The 26,940-nt window shown below is 45.2% G+C and overlaps 1 protein-coding gene across 3 annotated transcripts in view; it reads left to right on the forward strand.

Moving 5' to 3' along the window:
- Positions 1-26,940, forward strand: part of SRGAP3 (SLIT-ROBO Rho GTPase activating protein 3) — a 243,994-nt gene that overhangs the window by 137,789 nt on the left and 79,265 nt on the right. For all 3 annotated transcript variants that reach the window (XM_010828406.1, XM_010828404.1, XM_010828405.1), the window contains exons 3-4: positions 3,241-3,403; positions 26,011-26,073. In XM_010828406.1, coding sequence (XP_010826708.1) covers positions 3,241-3,403; positions 26,011-26,073 — 226 coding nt within the window. The remainder of the gene's footprint in view (positions 1-3,240; positions 3,404-26,010; positions 26,074-26,940) is intronic.

The following is a 26,940-nucleotide window of genomic DNA, read 5'->3' on the forward strand; positions in this document are numbered from 1 at the left end:
AGACAGACAGTGAACGAATGAATGTCTGAAGGAACCGAGGCCTTCATCTTCCCAGCAGCCTCTTACCTTAGCTTGACAAGTCCTTGGTTGCTTCCGTGTAATCCTCTCCTTGCCTCTGCTCCTTCTGCCACCCCGCAATCCTGTGTGAGGCTGTGTTGCCTCTTGCCCACAGCCGAGGAAAGCAGCTCCTTTCTGCTCTCTTATCCAGCCTCCCTGGCCAGGTGACCTAATTAATGGTCCCCAAGCTGTCCCAGCACTTCTGGGCCCTTTCAAGATCTTTTTCCTTCCCCCTGAACTTCACCTTCTGGTGTGACTTCCATAAATTTTGCACTTTTCTTTCCCTGATGCTGTTCAATTCTTGCATCCCCAGGCTGAGTTCAGCCCCTGAAGTAATTTAGGTAACAACTCAGTTATCTCATCTTACCTTTAATCTATCCATTCCCATCACCACCTAGGAAGCAGTGGAAATAGGATGTAAACTATTTCCTTCCCAAATCCACGTCTCCCCTTGCAGTTCTTATCTTGGTTCATGTTATCAGCATCCACCCAGTTGTCTGAGATCCAGACCTCAGAATCACCGTTCACTTCCCCCTTCCCGGTGGTGGTCGCTAAGTCATGTCCAACTCTTGCAACCGCATGGGCTGTAGCTTCCCAGGCTCCTCTGTCTGTGGGATTTCCCAGGCAAGAATACTGGAGCAGGTTGCCATTTCTTTCTCCAGAGGATCTTCCCAACACAGGAATTGAACCTGGGTCTCCTGCATTGCAGGCAGATTCTCTACCAATTGAGCTATGAGGAAAGCCCAAGAATACTGGAGTGGGTAGCCATTCTCTTCTCCAGGGAATCTTCCCAATCCAGGGATTGAACCTGGACCTACCTGCCTTGGAGGCAGATTCTTTACCTTTGGAGCCACTACCTGCTCTCTATTTCTAGGAAGTCTTCAAGATTCTCATCTCTTCCAGTGAGGAGTCTCTTAAACCTGCCCTTCTCTGGCCACCACCCAGGCCCTCATCATCTCTCTTCTCCTGGACTAGAGTCACCTCCTGATTGGTCCTCCTGCTTCCAGCACCACACCTCTGTCCACACCCATCCACCCATCCATCTACCCACCCATCCATCCACCGTCTTCCAGTCTGCCCTCAGTGATCTTTGTAAGATACACATTGGTTTGATCATACCTCTGCTTAAGTAACTTCCATGACTCCCCACTGCCCACAGCAGGCATTCTTAACACTGGGTACACATTAAACCCTTCTGGAGAATGTTATAAAAATACCAATACCAAGGCTCTCTCCCCCAGAGATTCCGACTTAATTGGTCTTGGAAGGGACCTGGATCTTGGTCTTTTTAAAAAGCTTCCCAGGCGATTTTAGTGTGCAACTCGGGTTGAGAACCATATGGCCTAGATGATAAAACCCCAACTTATTAGGCTGGCATTCAGCTCCCCACAGTCAAACCTTTAACTGATCTCCCCATCCTTATATCCTCTCCGAACACACTCAGGATTTAGCTCTGCTCTTCTGCTCCTAGCTCTGGGGAGCTACTTCTTCATATCCACAGGTCCCTCTGCCTACAATTCCATCTCTCTCTGCCCCTCTGGAAAGCTCCTACCTATGCTTCAGGACCCAGCACAAATGTGGCCTTCTTGTTGGGTTTTTCCTCCACAGCATATGCTATGTGTCAGGCATGTTTCTGGGCACTGATTATGGTAACTAAGAGAGAAACACTTCCTGCTCTCAAAGAACTTCAAGTAGGGCAATGGGTGGGGAGTGGAAGCTCCTTAGGGCAGAAATCCTCAAACCTGAGTATGCATCACAGTCCCCTGGAGGGCTGGTCAAAACACAGACACTGGGCTCAGGGCCAAGACTTCTTATTAAGTGGTCTAGGGTAGCCCCAAGAATTTGCATTTACTACAAATTTCCAAGTGGAGCTGATGGGTCTGGGCTGGGCTCCACCTCTGAGAACTCCTGTCCTAGAGTGAAGTCAGAGGCATGCTCTCCAGAGAGTATCATTTAGGCTGAGACCCAGCGACAGGGAGAAAAGCGGGGCTTATGCGCTCCAGATACACAGAGTGCAGGAAGTCCCCAGTGGGGAGAGGTTGGCAGGAAAGCACAGGGGATGTGACGGGGACATAGGCGGAACTCCGCGCCTTCTCCAACTTCTCATGCAGAACGGATGCTCTGCATGTCTCCATCATAACGTTCAGCACCTTCCACTGTAATCCTTTTGCCTCAGCTGCCTCATTAGGAGCCCCTGGGAGGCAGGTTTGTGCCACAGTCACCTGAGACCTGACATGGAACAAATGCCAAGGGATTAGGAGGACAGGAGGCTGGGCTATTGGATGTCAGTGTCCCGGCTTTTTCTCTAGGCTGAAAGCAAAAGAGAAGATGCTTCATTTATCTTATAGCATAATGTCTCCTTTCTTTCTCTTAGAGGTTCTAACCTATCTATCCTCTGTCTAAACCAAATTCCCTTCTCCCAGATTCCTGTTTCCTGGACAGATTTTTAGGCCATTTGGTGATAGAAAAGTCAACTGGCCTCTCCTCACCTATCTTTCCCAAGCCCAGGGTTTGGGTGGAGTAAAGGGAGGGTCAGTCACAGCTGCCCAGAGGCCCTCAGGGCTCCCCTCTCCCTTATTTCCACTTGACTTTGGGAGGATGATATGGTCATACTGGGAGTCAGCTGAATTTCCCTCCTCAAAAGTGCTGATAGGAGGCTGCGTTTCCTGAGAGAACCCTGGCCAGCCCCCAGGGGGAGCCAGGCAGGCCTGGGGGGATTGGACCTTGGGCCAGGCACCCTAAGGTGATGAATGAGCCTCTCTGCCTCAACATCACCTTCCCACCTTGGAAAGTGGAGTAAGGGTTATAGGTCAAGAACACAGCCCTGATGCCCTGTGTGGCAACAAGGGGTTATTGGTTTGACACTGATTTCTAATTGTCCTTCACTCTTCCTGGACACCAGGGTATACACATACTTTACTGAGGCTAACAGAGGGGTCTTTGGTAAGGCACAGAGAAGACAGAAATATTTCATTTCCTAAGGAAACACTGATGCAAAGTGGCCCCAGCACTGCTCTGTGACCTTGGGAGGACTGCCTCAGCCCTCATGGTCTCTGTTGCTGTTAAATGTATTATAGGAAAACGAATTTGAAAGGGCCCCACTAAGGTCAAAAGAGCTGCGGTGGGTGACAATGTAGAACATTTGTGGATGGCAATTCTAATGAGCTGTCTTGGTTTCTGTAGGAAAGACCAGTATCTCCTCTCGCCCGTGAACTGTTGGTATCTAGTCCTGCACCAGACCAGGCGGGAGAGCCGAGACCATGCCACCCTCAACGACATCTTCATGAACAATGTCATTGTCCGCCTCTCCCAGATCAGTGAGGATGTCATCAGACTCTTCAAAAAGGTGGGTATTTGGGCCACCTGGGTTTCTGCCCCAGGCTGGCCATGGTGAGACTGCCAACCAGGGTGGGGTGTGGTCTGGGAACATGGGACCAAGGGGCAGGCGTGTTGAAGGGGACAAGAGGCTGAGGATTGGACTTGGCCCCCAGGCTCCGAGTTTGTGGCTGGGGCTTAGCCACTTCAGCAACCACCATCAGCACAAAAATAAAAACCTTTGCATGGTTAGGTAAGTTGTACATTCTTTCCAGGAAATCTGGAAAAATAGAGATGAGCTCACACATAGAAAGTAACATCACCTGAAATGTTATCTCTCAGCCATAATCACTTTGGTTGTCAAAGGAATTTCTTCATATGTACATATGTAAATACCTTTTCTATGACTGCTTGTATTTATACATTTTGTAGAATATGTGTGTACTTTTCCCAAATGGGGTAAGACTGCATATGATTTTACTCCTTATGTTACCTAACAAATTGGATACCACTGTATTATAAAATTTTTCCATATCAATGAATATAATTCCAAACATTTTGAAAGATTACATAGTTTTTCATCATATAGATATATCCTAGTTTATTTAACCAGTTGTTTATTGTTGAACACTTCAGTGATTTCCATATTATTTTAAATATTGCTGCTGTGAGCTTCTTTTATATACACCTTTGTCATATTCAGTGCTATTTTTAAAAAATTTAGGTATAGTTTATTTACATTATATTAGTTTTAGGTATATAGCATAGTGATTCAGTATTTTTACAGATTGTACTCCATTAAAAGTTATTACAAGGTAATGTTTATATTTTCCTATGCTATACAGTATGTCCTTATTTTTTATTTATTTCATTTATTGTAGTTTGTGTCTCTTAATCTCATACCACTTATTTGCTCCTTTCCCCTTTGGCAACCAGTTGTTTGTTTTCTGTATCTGTGAGTCTGTTTCTTTTTTGCATATACATTCGTTTGTATTATTTCTTTGGATTCTACATATAAATGATATAATACAGTATTTATCTTTTCTGACTTATTTCATTAAGCATGATATTCTATAGGTTCATCCACATTGTTCTAAATAGCAAAATTTCATCATTTTTATGGCTGAATAATATTCTGTTATATATATATATATATATATATATATACCACAAGTTTCTTATTTATTCATCATTTGATGGGCTATTGCTGTTTTCTTAAGATCAATTTCTGTAACAGGAATTTTAAGGTCAAAGTTTGCTCATTTGTTTGTCTATCAAATGAGGTTAAGATCATCTACTTCCCAGGGCAGTGTGAGGGTTAAATGAAGTGGTGCATGTGAAGGAGGGGGCTGTTATTGAGAAGTGGTTCAGGGTGTTGTCTCGGGTCCAGAATTCTTAAATCTCAGGGTTCATTTTCCTGGCTGCATTGTTTATTAGCTGTATGTCTTTGGGTTTGTTACGTAAACTCTCTGAGCCTCAGTTTCCTTATTTGTGAAATGGGAATAGAAATACCCACAGGGCAGCTACTTGGGTTAAGAGGGTTGTTAATCCCTGTAAAGCATGGAAAGCAGAGCCTGGCACTGAATAAATGCTGAGGAAAGCTGGCTGTTATTATGCTAGTGTAGGAGACTATTACTATTAAAATGATATAGCTCATCCATTTTTGCCTGTTGCCAGTTTTAGGGAAGAGGTGACATGGGATTGCCAGACACCCAGGGGAAGATGCCAAGTTGGTTTGAGATACAGTCATCTCTCCCTGGTCTGTATGTGGTTTGTCCTCTTTGAGGATGTCTTCTATGGCAAAATTGTAACTGCAAGGTAATTCCCTCCTGCCACACAGTCTTCCTGGGGCTGTGTTTATGAAGTGTTGCTGTTGTGTCCGACTTTTTGCGATCCCATGGACTGCAGCATGCTAGTCTTCCCTGTTCTTCACTATCTCCTGGAGTTTGTTCAAATTAATGTCCATTAAGTCCGTGATACCATCCAGCCATCTCATCCTCAACCGCCCTCTTCTCCTTTTGCCTTCAGTCTTTCCCAGCAACAGGATCTTTTCCAACGAATCAGCTCTTCGCATCAGGTGGCCAAAGTACTGGAGCTTCAAGATCAGCATCAGTCCTTCCAATGGATATTCAGCATTGATTTCCTTTAGGATTGACTGATTGGATCTCCTTGCAGTCCAAGGGATTCTCAAGAGTCTTCTCCAACACGACAGTTCAAAAGCATCAGTTCTTTGGCGCTCAGTGTTTTTTATTGTCCAGCTCTCACATCCATACTTGACTACTGGAAAAACCATAGCTTTGACTAGATGGACCTTTGTCAGCAAAGTGATATCTCTGCTTTTTAATATGCTCTCTAGGTTTGTCATAGTTTACCTTCCAAGGAGCAAGGGTCTTTTAATTTCATGGCTGCAGTCACCATCTGCAGTGATTTTGGAGTCCCAGAAAATAAAGTCTGCCATTGCTTCTACTTTTCCTCCTTCTATTTGCTATGAAGGGATGGGACTAGTTGCCATGATCTCAGTTTTTTGAATGTTGAATTTTAAGCCAGCTTTTTCACTCTTCTCTTTCACCTTCATCAAGAGGTTCTTTAGTTTCTCTTTGCTTTCTGCCATTAGAGTGGTGTCATCTGCATATCTGAGGTTATTGATATTTCTCCTGGCAATCTTTATTCCAGCTTGAGCTTCATTCAGCCTGCCATTTCACATGATGGACTCTGCATAGAAGTTAAATAAGCAAAGTGACAATATACAGTCTTGACATATGCCTTTCCCAATTTTGAGCCAGTCCGTTATTGCATATCTGGTTCGAGCTGTTGCTTCTTGACCTGCACATGGGTTTCTCAAGAGGCAGGTAAGGTGGTCTGGTAGTCCCATCTGTTTAAGAATTTTCCACAGTTTGTTGTGATCCACACCGTCAAAGGCTTTAGTGCAGTCAATGAAGCAGGAGTACATATTTTTCTGGGATTTTCTTGCTTTCTCTATCATCCAGCAAATGTTGGCAATTTGATCTCTGGCTCCTCCGCCTTTTCTAAAACCAACTTGTACATCTGAAAGTTCTCGGTTCACGTACTGCTGAAGCCTAGCTTCAAGGATTTTGAGCGAACCTTACTAGCAGGCGAAATGAGCTCAGTTGTTCAATAGTTTGAACATTCTTTGGCACTGCCCTTCTTTGGGATTGGAATGAAAACTGACCTTTTCCAGTCCTGTGGCCACTGTCGAGTTTTCCCAATTTTCTGACATATCGAACGAAGCACTTTAACAGCATCATCTTTTAGGATTTTAAATAGCTCTACTGAAATTCTGTCAGCTCCGTTAGTTTTGTTCATGGTGATGCTTCCTAAGACCCACTTGACTTCACCCTCTGGGATGTCTGGCTCTAGCTAAGTGACCACACCATTGTGGTTATCTGGGTCATCAAGACCTTTTTTGTAGAGTTCTTCTGTTTATTCTTCACATCTCTTCTTAATCTCATCTGCTTCTGTTAAGTCCTTACTGTTTCTGTCCTTTATTGTGCCCACCCTTGCGTGAAATCTTCCTTTGATATCCTGCAGGTTTCTTGAAGAGATCTCTAGTCTTTTCCATTCTATTGTTTTTATTCTATTTCTTTGAAGTGTGGTCTAACTTTAGTATTTGCATAAGCAAACATAATTAGGAAAGTAAATACAGTATCATAAGAAACATTCACATAGCGCTTTGCAAAGCCATACAGAAGTGATTCAGACTACTTGGTCCCATCACAGGCCCCCGCCTGCAGCCACCACCATCACATCTTTTTTCCTGGGTGAGAGGGACTCACAGAGAAAGGTCATTAGGGCCTTTAGGAAATGGAGGGTCTTTTCCTGAGCTGAGCCCTGGACAAGTGAGATAAATCTTTTCAGCTCTCATTTAGGCTGACAGCAGCCTCACTTGTGATGGAGGTTAACGGGGTGGAAAATAATGAAGAAATGTCTACAGCTGAGCTCCTGGCTGCCTTGTTACCAGGCCTGTGCCTGTAGAACAAAGGAAATGACCCAGCCCCTCTGGGCCAGGATTGAGCTGAGGATGAGCCTGATGGGCTGATTTAGCACAGTGTGGCCCCGTGTATCCCATCGGTTATGGATGATCTCAGCATTGAGGCCCGCATCCTTACCTGAGGGATAGTTCTGCAGAGGCTGGTCTCTGGTCAGACTGGGGAACAGGATCATCACTCAGCCCATTTTACAGATGAATAGGTAAAGCCCAAGAACGGCCAGTTATCATCATCTGCAGGAGGCACCACCCCTGGGCTTTGGGATCTGTCTCAGAACTGCCTCTCACTGGTGGTGAGACCCTGAGTAGGTCTCTCAGAGACTCAGTTTTCTCATGTGGGGAGCAGAGATGGAGACAGTGCCACATGGGGGCATGGAATTCCTTTACCATCTGCTAAGTCACATTCCCACATTGCCTCTGCAGGAGTGGCTTCCAGGCCAGGCATCCCTCCTGGGCCTGGGCCTGGGGCAGTGGCCCCACTGCCAGCTTCTCAGAGGTGCAGAATGCTCTTTGACTCAATAACTCACCCTTTCCTGATTCTCCATTCTCCCTTCTACAGTGCAGTGTGTTATGCCTGGAGGCAGTGGCTCCCATTCCATAGCCATTTTAGGCTTCTTCTGGGCAAATGGACTTGTGCACGCAGGTGGCTATTGCTTTAAGTGTGAGAAATGGATCCACCAGACTGGAACTGTATGAAATCTTAGTGTTCACCGTAGTAATCAGGACTCTTACAGTTGCAAACAACAGAAACCCAGTTCCACTAACTTGAGGGAGGAAAGGAAGCTTATCTGCTCTTCCGAGCCAAGACTGTCTTCAGGCATTTGGGCTTCAAGGGCACAAAGGGTGTTGTCAGAACTTAGTCTCTCTGCAACTCTGCTCCAGTGTTTTCTGTTTTCCAGTTCGTTTGTTTGTTTTGTTTTAAGAAGGGTGGGAGAAAGGCTGATGTATAGTCAGTCTCTCTCTGTGATGACAGCATGGCCCCCACAGCCCCAGGCTTACATCCTACCTGCTTCAAGTCCAGCAGAAAGTGAGAGGTCCCTTCTCCCAGAATTGGGTCTCCCAGGTTCCGACTGACCCAGCGTGGATCGTGTGAGTGCTCCTGAAGCTGGACCTGTTCTGGCGAGACGCAGTGCAGACCTGCCAGGCCTGGGAAACACATCCCTGAAATCGGGTGTACACTCAACTCCCCCGGATGCAGAGGACAGAGAATGGCTGAGGGTAGTTCCCCAGGAAAAACTGAGTGCTTTTCCTTCCAAGAGGGGTGAAAAATAAAGCAATGGATGTCCTCTAGGTCTTCTCTTCCAGTCCTTTAATTGTCTTCTTCCTGAGCTGTTCTCTCTCTGCCAGATCACCCCCCACTCGGCCCCTGCAAAGGGCATTCATTATTTTGTATTCCATTCAGGGACAACTGAGATCAATAGAAAATTCTTCCCAATGTTGAGATAAAATCTTCCAGGGTTTTCACTCACAGGTCCTGTGGGCCAGCTACATCAATCCACATGGAAATCTATCTGTTACTTGAAGACAGAAATCATGACCACATACCCAGGTCCGTCTTGCCTCTGGGTGAACACACCAGGTTCCTTCAGTTGACCCCTTGTGACTTGGCTTTGCATTTTCTGTCTTACTGGGTCAGACGTCAGGGCTTCTCTGACCTACAGAAATTAATACTCAGAACCACTCAGAACTCTACAGGAAGCTCTGCGCAGCAAGGAAGAGAGCAGGGCTGTCTAGACATTTTATTTCTAATAATGAAACCTGTGAAGGCACTTGCTTTTTTCATGATCGTCTCATCACATGGTTGACTCACTCTGAACGCTCAGCTCAAATCTCCTGGGGATTTTGTACCAAATGTTTTTTAATCTATCCTATGAATTCTGCACTTGTGTTTCTTTATATTTGCCCTTTTAAAACTTCATTTTATTAGATTCTGGCCATATGGGATCAGTGTCCTTATTTAAGTGATTTTTCAAACAGCAAAAATGGTCACTTTTGCAGGAGTTTCCTCTTTCCTCCTCTGTGGGAAAAGACTGTTTTAGAACTTCTCCATGCCTTTCTCCTCTGTGTTACCTTCATGTCAGTTCTTGTCAGTTCTTTGGCCCCATCTGATTCCTTTCTGCTTTCATAGTGGAGAAGATAGAAAGTGAAACAGAAAATTGAGAATGAGTTCAGCAGTGGAGGTGATGCTTGAATTGGGCGTTGAAGGATGAATAGGAGTCTCCCAAGTGGGAAAAGGAGGTTAGTTCAATCTTAGGATAAGGGCTGGAGCCCAGTGGACAGAATGTCAACAATGGGGATCCAAGGCAGCTTGGAACGGAGGCTGCAAAATGGTGGTCCCCAGCTGAACTTGGTTCTCAAGTGTAATCTGCTTGGCCCTCACTTTGTTAAGAAAACTTCAACCAATATTTTTAAATTGTGAAATTTCACATAAAAATCAGAATTTTGTATTTCTCTTGAAAAACCAGCTCTGACAGTCCTGGATCCATACGTGGCTGTCCAGAGCTGAGAAGCTGCTGGCCCTTCAGGCAGGGCACGCTCACTCCACTGCCTCGCAGCCCCCGTACTGTCTGGCGCACAACACCAACCCCTTTATTTTAATAGCTCCTTGGTCCTTTGTGCAGTTGAGTTTTGGCCTCATCCTGAAACAGGATCTACCAGTGGTTCTTCAAGTCTAGCGTCAGAATCAGCTGGAGGGCTTGTTAAACGCAGATTGCTGAGCCCTAAGCCCACAGCTTCTGATGCACCCAGTGGGAGTGAGGCCTGAGAACCTGCATGTCTAACGAGTTCCCAGGCGCTGCTTTTGCTGCTGACCTGGGGATCACACATGGGGAATGATTTACCTAGTCCTACCTCTTGATTTTCCAGTAAGAGCAGAGTTTGGCCCCTGACACAGGTTTCCTACTCTGGGTCCAGCCCTGACTCCACTCCCCCCTGTGATGCACCAGCGGGGAGGGTCCATCTGCGTCCTTCTTGCTCTTTCTTTCCGCCTCAACCATTTCTGAGGTTGAACATTGGAGCCCATTTCATTTCCAGCCTCAGCTTCCTTAACAATAGCCATCCATTATCCTCTGCTCTGATGCCTGCAGAATTTAATTACTTGTCCCAGCCCTGGAGTGAGTTTGATTGTTGGAAGCTGTGGTGTTCTGAAGCAAGCGCTAATGAGGAAAGACTCTTAGCAGAGAAGAGAGGGCATTCGGGGGCCCTGTGTTTGAAAGCAGCCATTCACGGTGTGGCAATAAAGGCTTGGTCTAGAGTGAGCTTTCTCGTTCCCTTCTTGAAGATGTCCGTTGCATTTCATAAATAAATCAGGGCTTTTGTATCTAATAATTGCCTTGCTTTGTAACCAAGATCAAAAGCACCAATGGCCTTGGATTCAAAGCCAAGTTTATTTATTTAATTTTTTTTTTTAAATTTTTGGGTTGCAGGAGAGAGTGAGGGCTTGCATGCTGGAGGGTTCAGCTCTGAGGCCTGCATGGAGAGTGAGTGAAGCGGGAAGACTGCCAGGAGCTCGGAGCCTTCAGCTGTCTCCACTGTCTCCCAGGGAGATGAGCTGTGAGCACTCGCCCTGCTAGTGCAGCCTGCTGACCTGGTCTCTGTCAGGAGTTCCCAGCTCACTCAGAAAACACGCGTTAGTGCTCTCTTCACAATATATACACAAAAATCGTAGATAACAATCAGTGCCTACTGTGTGCTGGGCTCTGGGCTAAACATTTCACTTCTTAACGCGTTAGAAGAAGATGTTGTCATCGCCTCCATTTTACAGATGAGGAAACTGATGCCAAGAGGTGAAGAAGGGATTTGAATCCATCTTTGTCTGATCCCAGAGCCCACGCTCAATAGAAAAGGCAGGTGTTAAAGGAGGCAGAAGGATGAGTCAGACATAGTACCTTCCCTCAAGGAGCTCACAGTGAACAGTGGAAATGAAGACAGGCGTGTATGAGTGATATCAGTATTCAGAAGAAGGGGGACTTTTAATCTGGGCTGGGGTCAGTTTGGGGAAGGTTTTGTTTAGGGGATGCAGCATTTGTAGTGAATCTGGAAGTGAGGCTTAGGATTTATGCCAGCTTGGGTTCCTGGGAAGCTGACTCCAAGACAGGGATTATGTTGTAGGGATATGTTAGCCAGTATTCTTGGAGTCCACCCCCTTGCAGAAGGAAGGGAGAGAGGCAGGATTCAGGGAATGGGCAGTCACAACAAAGGCCTCAAATGACTCCTGGGCAGTTCTGAGGCTAGGGTGGCCCTTCCAGGTTGTCCTGGTTTGTGGGGAGGAAGCTGGGCCTTTCTACCTTCATGTTACTCCTGGGAGATGTGGCCTTGGGCAGATGCCCGTTTGCGAGGCCGTTCCAAACAGCACTGACAGTGGGGTGTCTGCAGACGGTACTCCCCACAGGTGAGGGAATACGTTCCCCTATCCTGAAGGCCTTCTGAGGGGTGCCTCACTGTGTCCCCAGCAGACATGCGGAGATTTGGGAAAAGTCAGAGGATTCTAGACCGAAGCAAAGGTCCATTGACAGAAAAGTCTGGTCCTGTATCTTGAGCAAGTCGGCCAGCCTTGCAGTGTGGTGCGCTGGTTAGGGCTGTGGACAGACTGCAGGGTCCCTATTCTGCTACTTTTCAGCTGCGTGAACTCAACCTAATCCCTAAATCCTCATGGTTTCAACATTTTCAAAATGGAGCTAATTAAAAACGTCCTTCTTAGGGTCATTGTAAGGATTAAAAAGTGATGATATAAAATGTCTACCTGGTATGCAGTAAGTAGTCATTAAATATTAACTACTATTAAGGTGATTATTGGGAAATAATAATCCTTTGAGAAAAAACGCAGTGAGAATTAAGTGCAGAGATGGGATAAAGAAACATTCAGGGCACACAGATTAAATAAAGGGTCAGAAATAAAATACACTCAGGAAATCATTCACTGATTACTTCTAACTTATTGTCTTTTTTTTTTTTTTAATTTAAATAACCTTTTATTTCCTTTTCTTGCCTTTTGGACCTCAATAGGTTCAGTAGAGGAAAATGGGGAGAGAAATGGCATTCTTAACTTTTATTTTAATTTTTTAACTTATTTTTTTTATATAGTGTTGTGTTAATTACTGCTGTACAGAAAAGTAAGTCAGTTATACATATATATATATATCTTCTTTTTTAAAAATTTATTTCCAATTGAAGGACAATTGCTTTACAATATTGTCTTGGTTTGTGCCATACACCAACTATATATATAAATATATATATATATATATGTGCATTCTGTTTCATATTCCATTCCATCATAAACCATATTCCATTAACAATAAACCATATTCCATCATAAACCATATTCCATTATGGTTTATCACAGGATGTTGAATACATTTCTTTTTAAATATTTATTTGTTTATTTGGGTGTATTGGGTCTTAGTGGGAAGATCCCCTGGAGAAGGAAAGGGCAACCCACTCCAGTATTCTTGCCTGGAGAATCCCATGGACTGAAGCGACCTAGTGGTCATCGGGTCTTAGTTGTGGCATGCAGCATCTTTGTTGCATCAGGCATCTTGTTGCATCTTTCATTATGACACACAGACTCTCCAGTTGTGGTGTGAGGGCTTAGTTGCTCCGAAGCACATGAGATCTTAGTTCCCCGACCAGGGATCAAACCTGAGTCTCCTGCATTCCAAGATGGATTCTTAACCACTGGACCACCCTTGTAGTCCCTTCAATACATTCTTGACTTTTAAAAAGCATGCTTCTAACTTTTCACTGTTAAATTCTTAGCAAATTAGGAATAAATGGAAACTTCCTTAGCCTGATAAAGAATATTTACCAAAAACCACCAGTAAATATTGTACTTCCTGTTAAAGAGTTCAGCAAGATGGCTGATTATAAGATCAATATACAAAAATTAATAATGTTCCTGTATCCTCGTCATAGCCAACTAGAAAATGTAATTTAAAAATGCATATATTAGAATACAAGAATGATTGAAAATTAAAGCCATTAGTGCTATAAATAATCTGCATCATAGAAATTTTGATGTGATATTTTCATTGTCATTCAGGTATAAATATTTCATAATTTCCATTTTGCAGTTTCTTCTTTGCCCCGTAAATTTTTCAGAATTATTCATGTTAGTTCCAAAGATTTTTTTCAAAGCTTTTCTTTGAAACCATCTACTTGCTTTAAATTTTTAACTTGATTGCCCCATAAAAAAGAAAATATTTATAAGAAAATATTTTCTTATAAAAAGAAAATAAGTAGGTTATTTTTTTTGGTATTTGTTGGAGCATTTGCCTTATCAGATAGCAAGACTTCCTCTTATGTGATAGTACAATGGGTAGTGCTAGAGCAGCGCTAGGCAAACTAACAGGTGGGCCAGATCAGTGCTCAGAAACACAGCCCCCACCAGTGGGAATGCAGTGAAGCAGCAGTGCATTACAGACTGGGGGACGGATGGCCTGTTTAGGAAATGGGGCTGATTCCACTGGTTTCTTGTTTCTTGTTATTTTTTAGGAACTGGTTTACACACACACACACACACACACACACACACACTTTTTTTTCCATATGGAAAAAAATTAGACCTCCATCTTAGTTAACAAAAATATATTCTAAATGGGTTAAAGTGCTAAAGGTAAAAAACAAAACTAAAAATTTTTGGAAGAAGATGTAGTAGAAGGTTCTATGTAAAACCTTAGAGGAAAAAGGGAACCCTCTTACACTGTTGGTGGGAATGCAAACTAGTACAGCCACTATGGAGAACAGTGTGGAGATTCCTTAAAAAACTGGAAGTATAACTGCCTTATGACCCAGCAATCCCACTGCTGGGCATACACACTGAGGAAACCAGAATTGAAAGAGACACGTGTACCCCAGTGTTCATCGCAGCACTGTTTATAGTAGCCAGGACATGGAAGCAACCTAGCTGTCCATCAGCAGACGAACGGATAAGAAAGCTGTGGTACATATACACAATGGAGTATCACTCAGCCGTTAAAAAGAATACGTTTGAATCAGTTCTAATGAGGTGGATGAAACTGGAGCCTATTGTACAGAGTGAAGTAAGCCAGAAAGAAAAACACCAATACAGTATACTAACACATATATATGGAATTTAGAAAGATGGTAACGATAACCCTGTATGTGAGACAGCAAAAGAGACACAGATGTATAGAACAGTCTTTTGGTCTCTGTGGGAGAGGGAGAGGGTGGGATGATTTGGGAGAATGGCATTGAAACATGTATAATATCATATGTGAAACAAATCGCCAGTCCAGGTTCGATGCAGGATACAGGATGCTCGGGGCTGGTGCACTGGGATAACCCAGAGGGATGGGATGGGGAGGGAGGTGGAAGGGGGATGCAGGATGGGGAACACGTGTACACCTGTGGCGGATTCATGTTGATGTATGGCAAAACCAAAACAATATTGTAAAGTAATTAGCCTCCAATTAAATAAATTTATATTAAAAAAAATAAAATCTGGTAAGTACAATAAATAAATAAAACCTTAGAGGTAGGAAAAAGTTGCTTAAACATAAAGCACAAAACTCAGCTCCTGATGAGATGGCTGGAGTTGAGGATGGCTCCACCTTACTCCCTGCCTTGCAGTTTCCTGAAGTGTTTTTTCGAACGATGTCCTCTGAAGAAGTGAAAGGGAGTCCTGTGATTAAAACTCAGGATTTTTATGTTTTCTAAATGTTTCCTTTACACCATAAAGGAAAATAATGATAGATTTCATTATATAAATTTTATTTAAATGTTCTATACAATAACAACTGCAACAAATAAATAGAAGATACAGACCAGGAAAGGAAAAGATATTTGGCATGCATAGAATTAATAAAAGGTTAATAAACAGAATATAAAAATCAGCTCCTACCAAAAAAAAATTAGAAAAGGGCAAACAACCCAGTAAGAACATGGGTTAAAGATATAAATAAGTGAGTCACAGAAAAGGAAATTTAAATGGTTAAAACTATAAGAAAAGATGCTCATACTTCCTGGTAATCAGGAGAAGGTAAAATAAAATGAAACACAGTTTGACTCCTCTTAGGTTTGTCAAGCAATCCAAGTGCTGGCAAGAATGTGACGCAGCAGAGCCACTTGTGTCCTGCTAATAAGCATGTAAATTGGACTCGCCCCTTTGGAGAAGAGTGGGAGTGTCCAGTGACAGAGAAGGAAGAGGTACATAGCCTGTATCCCAGCAGTTCCACTTCTAAGTATGACCTAAGATAGGTTCTTGAATAGGGGGTGATATGATCAGAGCCAAGTTTAAGGATGATTGATTTGGTATATTTGATGGAGAGTTGCTGGATTCAGTTGTTACACATATACACTAATGCTCAAGTTAGTGGTGGAAGGTAACAGGGCCTGGGTCAGGGAGGTTGATATGGATGGGTGGACAGATGGGTGGATGGATGGGTGAATGGATGGATGAGTGGATGGGTGGGAATGTGGTGGATTGATGGGTGGATACATGGGTACAAACATTTTTGAAATGCTAATGCAATCCTCTGTTACATCCTCTACACAAACAATGCAAATAAAGTAGAAGATCAGATTAAAAAATGACAAGGAGGTTGGAGAGACGTCTCAGGTCAGTGATTCAGCAGGAATAAATGATCAGTAATGTTTTAAATCCAACAAATAATCCTGACAACATCCATATCCGCCTTGAAAAGAAAGCAGAGGGGGAGAAAACAGCTCAAGGCTGAGGGATTTCCGGTTTTTGTAGCTATGGGTTTTTCAGAAAGACAGGTTTGTCACACTCCTTAAGACACAGAGACCCTCAACCATCCCCTGAGCCTTTTGATGCTTATCTGCGAGAGATTCATGTCCCTTCACCCTTGCAAAAAAAAAAAAAAAAAAAGAAAGCCTGAGACATAGTCAGGAAAGACTGTTCCTGAGTATGTTCTGTTTTCACAGAGACTCAGCCCAGTGGCCCAGGCCCTGTTCTCCTGCCTTGGGCAGGAAGCCAGGGGTTGGGGCCAGGACTTGGGCATAGAAAACAGGAGATTCTACTAAACGGTGCTGTCCGATACTGACAGTGACCTAAAGGAGAGCCTCATAAATAGCAGCGTACTTTTTACAGTAAGGCAGAGGAATATGTGTGTTTTATAATTATTTTGGAATATTTGGGGAAAAAATTCTAAAGGCTCATAAAGTCATAGTTCTCCCAACAACAGAGTGGAAGCAACAGAGTGGAATGGTTGAGAGAGAATCACATTTACTACCTCTGTGATCTTGAGCAAATTCTTCACCCTCCCTGAGGCTCTGTGTCCTAATCTTTAAAGTGGGGTTACAATAGGGGTTATATCCCATAAATTGCTGATATTAGGCTTATGTGAGGTATTGTCTGTAATGCAGTTATCATTGGGCCTGGTACATGCTAAGAGATCAAAGAAACAATAGCTATTGTTGTTATTATCCTTAATGATAAGTATTATAGTGCTGGTACTAATAGTACTAAGCATTGTTACTAACGGTGATAACTTGTTATTGATAATATTTAGTATTATTAGGACCGATTCAGAAACTCCTGTCTTGACCACATCAGGTCACTTGGTCATGCCTTTCCAAGGTATCCTTGGGCTTCTTCAGACCTGTCATTTTAAGCATTTCTGAAAATGAAGGCTTTCGCACAAACAGGGTCCCAGAGAGATGGTGGGAGTAATTAGGGGGTTAGACAGACACAATGCCAGGCGTATTGCTTGGCCCCACGATGGGCCCATCAGCCCATCGCAGGGCTCCTGGGGAGGTACCAGTGGGGCCCACCTCTGTCCAGGGCATTTGATGAATGGGTGCAGGGCCTTTCTGTTTCCTTGAAGCCCAACCTCCCAGCCCAGATGTTCCAGATCCTTGTGAAAACAAGTCGGTGACAACATTTGGAGTTGCAGCCACAGAAGACAGAAATCAGTCTGCAAAGGGGAGGAAAGAAGAGAGGTCTTGAGGAGCAGGGAAAGGAAGAGGGTGGGGGAGGGGGAAGGATAACAGAGGTCCAGGTGGAAGGTGGGCAGAGTGTAGGCTGAGGAGGATATTGGGAGGCAAGGGGTGGGGACGTGCCAGAGCGCTGGCTGCTGGGTTACCAGCAAGCTAGGACCCTCCTTGGAGAAATCAGCCAGTCAGCTGTCCAAGCAGCCGTGTTCAGGGATGAACCAGCCCTCCAGGACAGCCTTGGAAACGCTCCATCCCTCCGAGACACACCCTTAAAGCCTTTGCTTTAGAAATAAAAACACAGTCTCTCTGGGAGATGGCCAGTGCTCACATATATCATTTATTTAAATAGGGAACATCTGTGGGTCTCCAGTTTTGTTATTTGATGAGAAAACAAGCTGGAGTGTGGAAAAGCAATGGGTTAGAATGAGAAGAGACAGAGTTTTTGGTTTTTGCTTTGTTTTGTTTGTGTATTGGTTTCCCATTGTTTGTTTGGAACCCCAGAACTAGGGAAGCCATGGAATGTTCCCAGAGGGGGAAAACCGGACATGAGAACATCAAGCAAAGAGAAAAGGGAGACAGATGTTGCTGACTCAGCTCCTGATGTGATGGCTGGAGTTGAGGATGGCTCCACCTTACTCCCTGCCTTGCAGTTTCCTGAAGCATTTTTTGGAACGATGTCCTCTGAAGAAGTGAGAGGGAGTCCTGTGATTAAAACTCAGGATTTTTATGTTTTCTAAATGTTCAGAGTGACCAGCTCCACATTTGAGTTAACTTGAGAGAGACAGAGACATACCCTTGAAGAGGACTTTTTAAATATAATTCATGAAGTCTTAGGATCTGTAGTAACAGTTTTAAGGGTTTCCTCTTAAAAGTGAGATTAGCTCTGCATTGAAAACCAAATCCAGTCATCCACGGCAGGACTTTTTTGGTGAAAACATTGATTTCACTCCAGAACCATTGTGTCAAAAAATGTCAGCTGGTGCCATCTTGATGTGAATGTATGTGGTTTTGTTTCTTTTTTTTTTTTGCAAAAAAGTGAGAGTCAAAGTTGGCCTTCTTTTAGTGTCTGTGTTCTGCTTAGCTCATGCACAGGTGTTATGGAGCTCCTTTTGTACGCCAGTCATTGTTATCAGCATTCTGGGAAGCCAAAGCCCCAGCCTCTAAGGGGCTTACACTCTTTCTACTTGGTTGGAAAGTGGTTCTTTTGCAGAAACTGTTTGAAAGCTGGTGTTTGGTAGAGGTTCCGAAAACTGTCTCGCCCCGTGGTCATTTGGTGTCTTCATGCTAAAATAAGCACAGAATGCATCAGTATTCTTTCACATGAGCCAAGGTGGAAATTCACGAGATTCTATAAGCTGGAAAAGTCCACAGGTAGGTCTTATCTAAGCATCACGAGATCAGGACACAAATACTGTTGCCAAGATCCCGACTATCCTTGTGGTGGGCAGCCCAAGACCCCTGACGTCCTAGCTTAGCAACCCCAGAGGAGAGAAGTTCTGAGAATATGGTTCTTAAAAAACTTCAGGGAAGATTCACATCAGCTCAGCCTGAAATATGTTTCCATCTCTGACCCAGTCACTAGACGTAAGGCGCTAGAGGACCTGGTCATCCCGGGTCCCGTGCTGGATGGACCATCTGGCATGACAAGGCAAGCGGCAGTCAGTCCCACCCATGTCTCATCTTTTGTTATCAGAGCAAGGAGAAAGGAAGAAGCCAGAGATGATCAGCATGGCTGACTTAGGCCTAGCAGGGCAAGCGAGCCAAGGAGTACCAAGTCAAGGAGAACTTGAGCTGCCTGCAGGTGAGGGCAAGGACCAGGGATGCAGATTTTTGCACAGGTGGTGAGAGCATGCACATGATGGGCGGGTGGAGTCCAGAGGGCATGCCTTCCTTTGCCACCTGGACTTCTGGCCTGGACTCATCTCTGTGACAGCACTGCAGTGGCTTCTCTTCACCTGTGTGCCCACATCTCATCTAGGTACTGGGGAAACAGACCACAGAAAGTCCTTACGAGTGCCAGCTTTGGGGTTAGACCAACCAAAACCTGAGCCTGGCTCTGCCCCTTCCGAGCTGTATAGCCTGGGGCAAGTTGCTTAACTCATTTGAGCTGCCAGCCTTCTTCTGCCTCGTAGGTATAATAGTACCTGCCTTAATGGTTTCCATTGGATAACGTATGGAGGTGACTTTGGACGGTGTTTACTGATGTAATGTACTCCAGAAATGCTGGCTGTGGCTGATGGAACAGGGGCCAGGTCTCACTCAGCTTTGAGTCTTTAGTGCCTCGTGGAGGCTGGTGTCTAGTAGGCCATTCAACAAATGCTTGTGTAAATCAAACTGAAGCCAGGTGAGGACCTGGCCACAGAGCTCCAGGAAACAGTAGTGTGAGCAGGAGGATGGGTTCAGGGGTGTGGGATTCTACAAAGGCAGTGGTGTTGGGGTCCACAAGGGAGTCCGGAGGTTCATTCTCAGGAAGCAGACTCTTCGGCAGCTCTCAGAGGTGGGGACACGAGAAGGGCACTTATGTAAAGATCCTCTCACAGGTTCAGATTCGGCAGCTCTGGGATGGCTGTCTGGATGAGCACCAGGAGGATACAGACAGCCACCCCAGGGAGACCCCACTGGTTTCTGGGTCATAAACTCAAATGGACAAATGAATGGAGATTCTGTGGCCAACCGGAGAGCACAATCCATCCAGAGGGGCCCCCGTTTTCCAATTTGGGGAGCTCAGCCTCTCTGGATCTTTTAGTTTTGCAAGAGAAGCTGAAAATCTGGACATGTAAGGAGAATTTTTTATTTTTAAATGCTGGGAAGAGTCAGATTTTTTGAACACTCTGAATGGCCAAATAAAACACATTTGTAGGCTAGAGAGGCTGCCACTTGGAGCCCTTGGGCAGCGGTTCTACCCAGGGTGATTTTGTCCCCCAGGGAACGTTTGGCAATGTCTGGAGATAATTTCTGTTGTTGCAGTTTGGGATTGGGGTAGAGGGTGCTTATGGCATCTAGAAATTAGAGGCCAGGAAGGCTGCTAAGCATCTTATAATTAAGCCCAGGACAGCTCCCCAACCTCCTTCAGAGTTATCTGGTCCTAAGGGAAGTTTAACTGTCCTTTGCCATGGGCAAAAAAAGAGGCAGGGCTGGGGCCACCTGCCACCTGATTTTATAGACTTTGGGGTCAAAGAGACAGGGCTCTGTCCTTCCCACTGCAAGGAACCAGGGCTGCTGTGGTTGAACCTACGTTGGCCCAATATAGTTATATTTTACAGTCTGCATACTTCCTGTGCATGAAGGAAGCAATGCACTACCCCAGCCTCTATAGGCATGAAAGTCATGAGAGAAATGTGGACAGAGAGTGTGAATACACTGCCCCTGGGGTCCCCAAGGGCTGGGCGTGATGTTTGCCGGGGATGATCAGGGATTTGGCCTCCTGTTCATGATGGAATGTTTGGTTTGGGTTCCTCATTCAGTAGTTTCTGGAACTGTAGTTGAGATTATTTCCTTTCCCAACAAAACCCAACCATAAAAACTAAAGTGCCTTTAGTCCTTCACAGTTCAGTAACTATTGGCTGAGCACTCACTGTGGCAGTCCCCCCCAGGCTGGTGCTGATGGGGAGAGAGCAGAGACTCAGGCAGTTTCCCTCTGGAAACTTACTGCCTCCATCCAGTCCACCCTCCATCTACCCACAGCTTCATCTTCTTGAAAGAGCACAGACTGCCCATCAGACACTCCTGCTTGCAGACCTTCGGAGGCTCCCAGATGCACTTTGTCAGCCTCTGTGATCTGGCCCAGCCTCCATGTCAAGCATGTCTTCTGTTCTTCTGTTGTTATGCTTCTGTCTTTGCAAACCATACTTCCCCCTGTTCCTGGGGAACGTGGCTTTGCTCAGGCTGTGGCCTTTGCCTAGAATGCCGTCTCTGGCCACCCATGCAAGGTGAGGTGGTCCCTCCAGCCTCTTTATCCCCTCATCCCATATCACCTCTTTCACTCTTTTGAAGCCTTTTCCACATCATGCTATTTTGGTTCTTGACCCTTGATCCCACCAAACTGGGAAGAGTTGATAAAAAATTCAATTATGAATTCCCTTTCCTGGGCAACCTCTTCATATTGCCCCTGGCATCCAGTAGGTATTGATTCAGGCTGTAACATGATTGCCCAAGCTCTTCTCCTGTGTCTGGTATGACACCAGTGCTGCCACCTCTTTCCGGCCTCACAAGGGCTTCATGACACCATGGCATCGTTCCATGTTTATGCATGAGGAGACTAAGGCTTAGTGGAATCGTCACTGCGTTCATTCATAGGTTCACTCAGCAAGCGTATTTAATGAGCACCCACTGGGTGACAGGCTCTGTGGCATCGCGGAAAGAGTGGGAAAGTGAGACACTGCAAGCTGGGGACTGGGAAACTGACTCTGAGGCCTAAATTTAACAGCAGATAAATTTAACAGGGAGATACTTGGGATCCACCCCTAGGGAGGGTGGAGAAGGGGAGCAGAATGAAGTCAAGTGTGATGCAGGCAGTCTTTACTCAAGGTCTTAGCCAGCCCTACAAGGAGTTCTAAAGATAGAATGACCCTTTAAAGCTGTCCAGGTTGAGACAGGAGAGACTGGTTTCTTCGCCCCATATCTTTGGATGAGGCGTCAGTCTTTGGAGGGTTTGTCCCCATGCCCTCTGATGCCATCACTGAAGCATGCTCTCAGCTGGGGGTTGTCTGCTGCCAGTGGCCCCAGCAACGAGGGGATCTGAGCATCTGTCACCAGGGAGAAAGTCTCTTTGACCCCATGGAGTTTACCTTCAAATGGGGAAAAAAGTGACAAATGCATAAACAAGTAGATCACTATGCTTCCCATTGTAAGTGCAAAGAAGGACAGTAACAGGCACTCTTTCTGCAGGCGAGGAAGCAGAGGTGCTGAGAGGTTAAATGGTTTTTAACATCCTATCTCCAATCTCCATCTCTCTGGCTCTGAATTTGAGCCCTCTCCACCTAGTAACTAGGCTTCCCAGATGGCATTAATGGTAAAGGACCTGCCTGCCAGTGTAGGAGATGCAAGTTTGATCCCTGGGTCGGGACGATCCCCTGGAGTAGGTCATGGCAACCCAGTCCAGTATTCTTGTCTGGGAGATCCCATGGACAGAGGAGCCTGGCAGGCTACGATCCACGGGGTCACAAAGAGTCAGACATGACTGAAGCGACTTAGCACACAAGCACACCACCCTGTGCTGGTCACATAGAGCCTTTAAAGTCAAGCTTAAGAGCTGGGTCTCGATCCCGTAGGCAGTGAGACAGTTTTGGAGGAACACAGTAAAATACTCTTCTAGGAAATGACACTGGGATGGGCATGAGGAATGGGGGGCTAGAGTCAGGACTTTGTTGAGGGGCAGCTTCAGGAATCTGGGCCCTGCAGTGATGCCATTGCTTGCTCCGGGACTGGGGGTGGAAAATGTGGGTTGCTTTGGGCTGCAAGTGACAGAAAATCCAGCTTTTAAATAACTTAACTAGTAAAGCCACAAAAGTAGAAGTTCTGCAGGAGACAGCCTGTGGATTCAGTTCAACCAGTTTCTTGGGAGGTCATTAGGATTTAGGTTTTCATTCTGCCAGCCGAAGCTGCTTCCTCTCCTGGTCCTAAGAGGTCTGCTGATAGCCACTGAGACTCCAGGCACTTTTGCTACCACTCAGTAGAAGAGCTGAAACCTTCCCCTCAACCTTCTCAGTCCTCTTCCATGCAGTTGTCACATACTCACCCCTAGACTAACAACACATACAGAATGCACCATCTTGAGTCGGGATGGGGTAGGCTATGTCCTTGAAAGAACTTGGCTGGAGAGATGAACACAGAGCCAGATTCATGGCTCTGTTAGGAAGCAGGAAAGGCAAGATTGGATGCTGGGGAGGGAGTCGGCATTGTCTGCTGCAGAGAACAAAGTACTGGGCAGTTTGACGGTAGGATGCGGTGACAAGTTGGATTGAGGATGGAGGAATTTTTTTAAAGTGTCAAAAATAGCTCCAAATTTCCAGTTGCCATGTCTGGGAAGATATTATCCCATTGACTGAACCTGAGGAGATGGAGGAAACATCACACATTTTCTTTTGGATAATTTGAATTTGATGTGATGAGGGGGTCATCCAAATTATATTGTTTTGCAACAGCTGAAGATAGGGTCTTTGGGGTTATGCAGACAGAGCCCAAGAGAGGGCCATGGAGGTGATGACATGGCTGCCAATCACCGAGAAGTGGGAGCTGAAGTCAGCAGTGCATGGGAAGCTGGCTGGGGCAGAGCTGAGAAGGCCAGACTCTTCCCAATAGAGCTGCTTCAAGAAATTTATCTGACAAGGGTCCCTGCCCATGTGCACAGTGACAGAGTGCAGAGATGTTCACTGCATCCTTGTTTGGAATATTAAGAGACTGGAAACAACCGGCTGGTTAATTAGTTATGACATATCTGGTGTATGGAACCCCAAGCGCTATTATTAATAGAAAAGGAGAATGCAAGAGCTACATGGCCTGTCAAGGAAAAAAAATCTGTCAGATACATTGTTTGGTGGAAAAAAGCAAGATGCAAAAGCTTGTGTAGATTACTTTCATTTATATTAAAAAAAGAACATATGCTATCCAGCTGTATGTGTGTATATTCATAGACTGTTTCTAGAAGGCACCAGAAGAAACCTTTAATAGTAAGTGCTTCTGAGTGGGGTTCTGGGAACTCAGGAGACCTACTTTTCACTTTTTGCTGGCTGTTAGAGTTTCTTTAACCACGTGCACTTGTTACCTAGCAAAAAAGTTATATCATAAAAATAAATACATAAGAAACGAAGTCTTGGGTGTTAGAGACGTTGGCCAGACCAAGAGGAGGTCACTGAGGGGTGTCAGAGAGTCTGAAGCAAACGTCAGGGGGAGGGGCTGCAGGAGAAACTGAGGCAGCTGCTGAGACTCAGGGAGAGTGGAAGGAGATGGAAACGGCTTGTTGGGTACCTCTGTAGATGCCCATGATGTGACAGAAGGTTCCCTGGGAGCTCTACACAGAAAATTCTGCTGAGATAGTCCTGAGCTTCTGCATTGGGTCCCCTTGCTTTAGTCAGCAGAGCTGGAGGGAGGTCTAAACAGATATCTGGAATTGCCCCAGAGCTCCTGTTCTCTGTTAGGAAATCTGACACCTGTGAGGGCTGCCTTTGGAGAGGTGATTCTTGGCCCTGCCAGGCCTAGAAGCTGAGGGGAATGAGATGGGCCTGAAGCAGAGCCTAGGAAGGCTTGTCTGGTGCTGAATCTTCCTAGCGACCCCAGAGTCCAGGGCTCTGATCTGTGCAGGAACTAGAGGAAGGCTGGTCTCTGCAAGTCAGTTGCTGACCATGCTGGAGGCCAAGGGAGCTGAGAGAAAGGACAGGAGGGCTCTGCTGTCAAGGGGCAGAGCTGCCTTTGTCAATATGGAAGTTTCACACGATGACCTGGGAAAACAGGGAGAGCAGTTTCTCTCCCCTCAAATAATAATGACAGTGCAGTCATCCAGCAATATGGGGAGTTTAGTTCCAGGACCATCAACACTGCCACCTCCCCCGCCAACCAAGTGGATACCAAAATCCAAAGATGCGCTAGATCCTTGTATAAAATGGCATAGTATCTGCATATACAGATGTACATTCTCTAAATCATATACTTTAAATCATCTCTAGATTACTTATAATACCTAGTACAATGTAAATACCATGTTAATAGTTATGAATTCTGTGTGAATAGAATTATGTGTAAATAGCTGGCAGCACAAGGCAAATCGAAGCCTTGCTTTTTGGAACTCTCTAGATTATTTTTTTCAAATATTTTAAATTCACAGTTGGTTGAATCCTTGGATACAGAATACTTGGCTGACTGTAATAATAATAATAATACACAAAATAACAGAATCCTGGACTCTTCAGGCTGGAGAGGACCTGGAAATTATTTGTTCATTGTTCTTTGACTTGTGTCCCTCAATGTATTAAATATATATGTCACCTTGTGGTTTGGGTTGAGGTCAACTACACTTGCGTGCTATATGCCCCCCGCCTTAGAAAGTCCATGCACATGAGGGGATGAAAGCCTCTGAAAAGTTCTGCAGTAAGAAAACCTGTCTCATTTTGTTCAAGCAACTTTTTAAAGTTTATATATATATATATTTTATAGATTCAATAACTTCAGTTCCAAGGCCATGGGCCAGACAGTGATGCAGCCAGGCTAGAACCCATATGCCCTGCCTCATGCTCCAGTGGACTCTCTGTTTACTTGGGCTGTTCACTGAATTGAAAGGCTAGAGAATTATTTGTTAAACCGGGTTCTTTGGAACTCCAGTCTCATGAGATGTTAAGGAATGCTGAGCTAGGGACACACATTCTGACCACATCAGCTTAGGATACCCAGGATTACAGAAAGATGAACAGGTTGATTGGCTGTGGGGCTCCTCAGAATTTTTGGTATGATGTCCCTGTGACTCACCAAGGTAGGGAGGTGATATATAGAGTTCCCCAGCTTACATGGTCCAGGAATTCCTGTTGTAAGGAATCTCTCTCTGTGGATTTGTTTCATGGAGATAAGTTGAAGAATTCAGATTTGGGTCAGTGAGGTTTATGTGGATTACTGTACCCCTTCTCACGTGACCCCAAGCATTGCTGCCCTTTCTGTGTTGAAAAGGAAGTTGGTCAGTGCAGCCAGCACCCTTCTGCCCCTCTGACATTTGTTCTTCCACATTACAGAGCAAGGAGATCGGCCTGCAGATGCATGAGGAGCTACTGAAGGTCACCAACGAGCTCTACACAGTAAGTCTCACCCTGGGTTCTGCCACTGTTTGGGATTGAGCCCCCTTTGCTTCCATGCCCAGCACTGGAGGAAAGCTGACCAGTGGTCTGGGGTAACCCTGGGCCCTTTTGCTCTGTCCTTTGCTCGAGTGACAGCAGGATTATCAGGGTGGGATAAAATGGCTTACAGCCCCAGCTTCTGTTTCAGAATATCTGGGGAGGGGCCCTGGGCACATTTAGTTTGTAAAAGTTCACAGAGATTCAGATTATATGCCAGCCATGAGAACATGTTACCTTTCAAAGCAGAAGATGCCAAGCTGTGGTGGGGAGAGCCAGGCTCAGGTAGGACAGGAAGAAGCTGAGGCCCACTTCTTACTGACTGTGGTGCGTGGAGCTCATCTGGGTCTCAGTATTCTCATCTGCAAAATGGAGCACTATTTGAAGGGTCACATGAGGCCGGGGTGGGGTTGATAAGCATGCCTTGCCATCTCAGGGTAATAATTTCAGAATGTGCACAATTTGGCCCAGAACTAACCTTGCTGCCTGCTTGGGCTTGAGATCTAACTGGGTTTGGGATGGGTGTTAGAATCCAAGAAGGTAAGGCAATGGGGAACACAAGCACACTGGTTAGTGGTGCTGGCAGTTACAGCCTGTGCTTTGAGGAGCCATGGGCTTCCTTGGGGAGGAGTGAGAGCCCCAGGGACAGCCCCAGGGGTCGGGAGGCCCAGCAGACAGAACCACAGGACTTCCACCCCTAAGGCCACCAGGCTGGAATCAAATTGTTATGTTTTAAGTATGTGGAGATTACTTATCAAGTGTCTCATTAAAAGGGGAGGATTCTGAGGCTAAAATTATATTTGAAAATCCCTGGTATGAGAGGACCAAGAG

Source organism: Bison bison, unplaced genomic scaffold (assembly GCF_000754665.1).
Source record: "Bison bison bison isolate TAMUID 2011002044 unplaced genomic scaffold, Bison_UMD1.0 scf7180017864492, whole genome shotgun sequence".
In the NCBI taxonomy this organism is placed as follows: domain Eukaryota; kingdom Metazoa; phylum Chordata; class Mammalia; order Artiodactyla; family Bovidae; genus Bison; species Bison bison.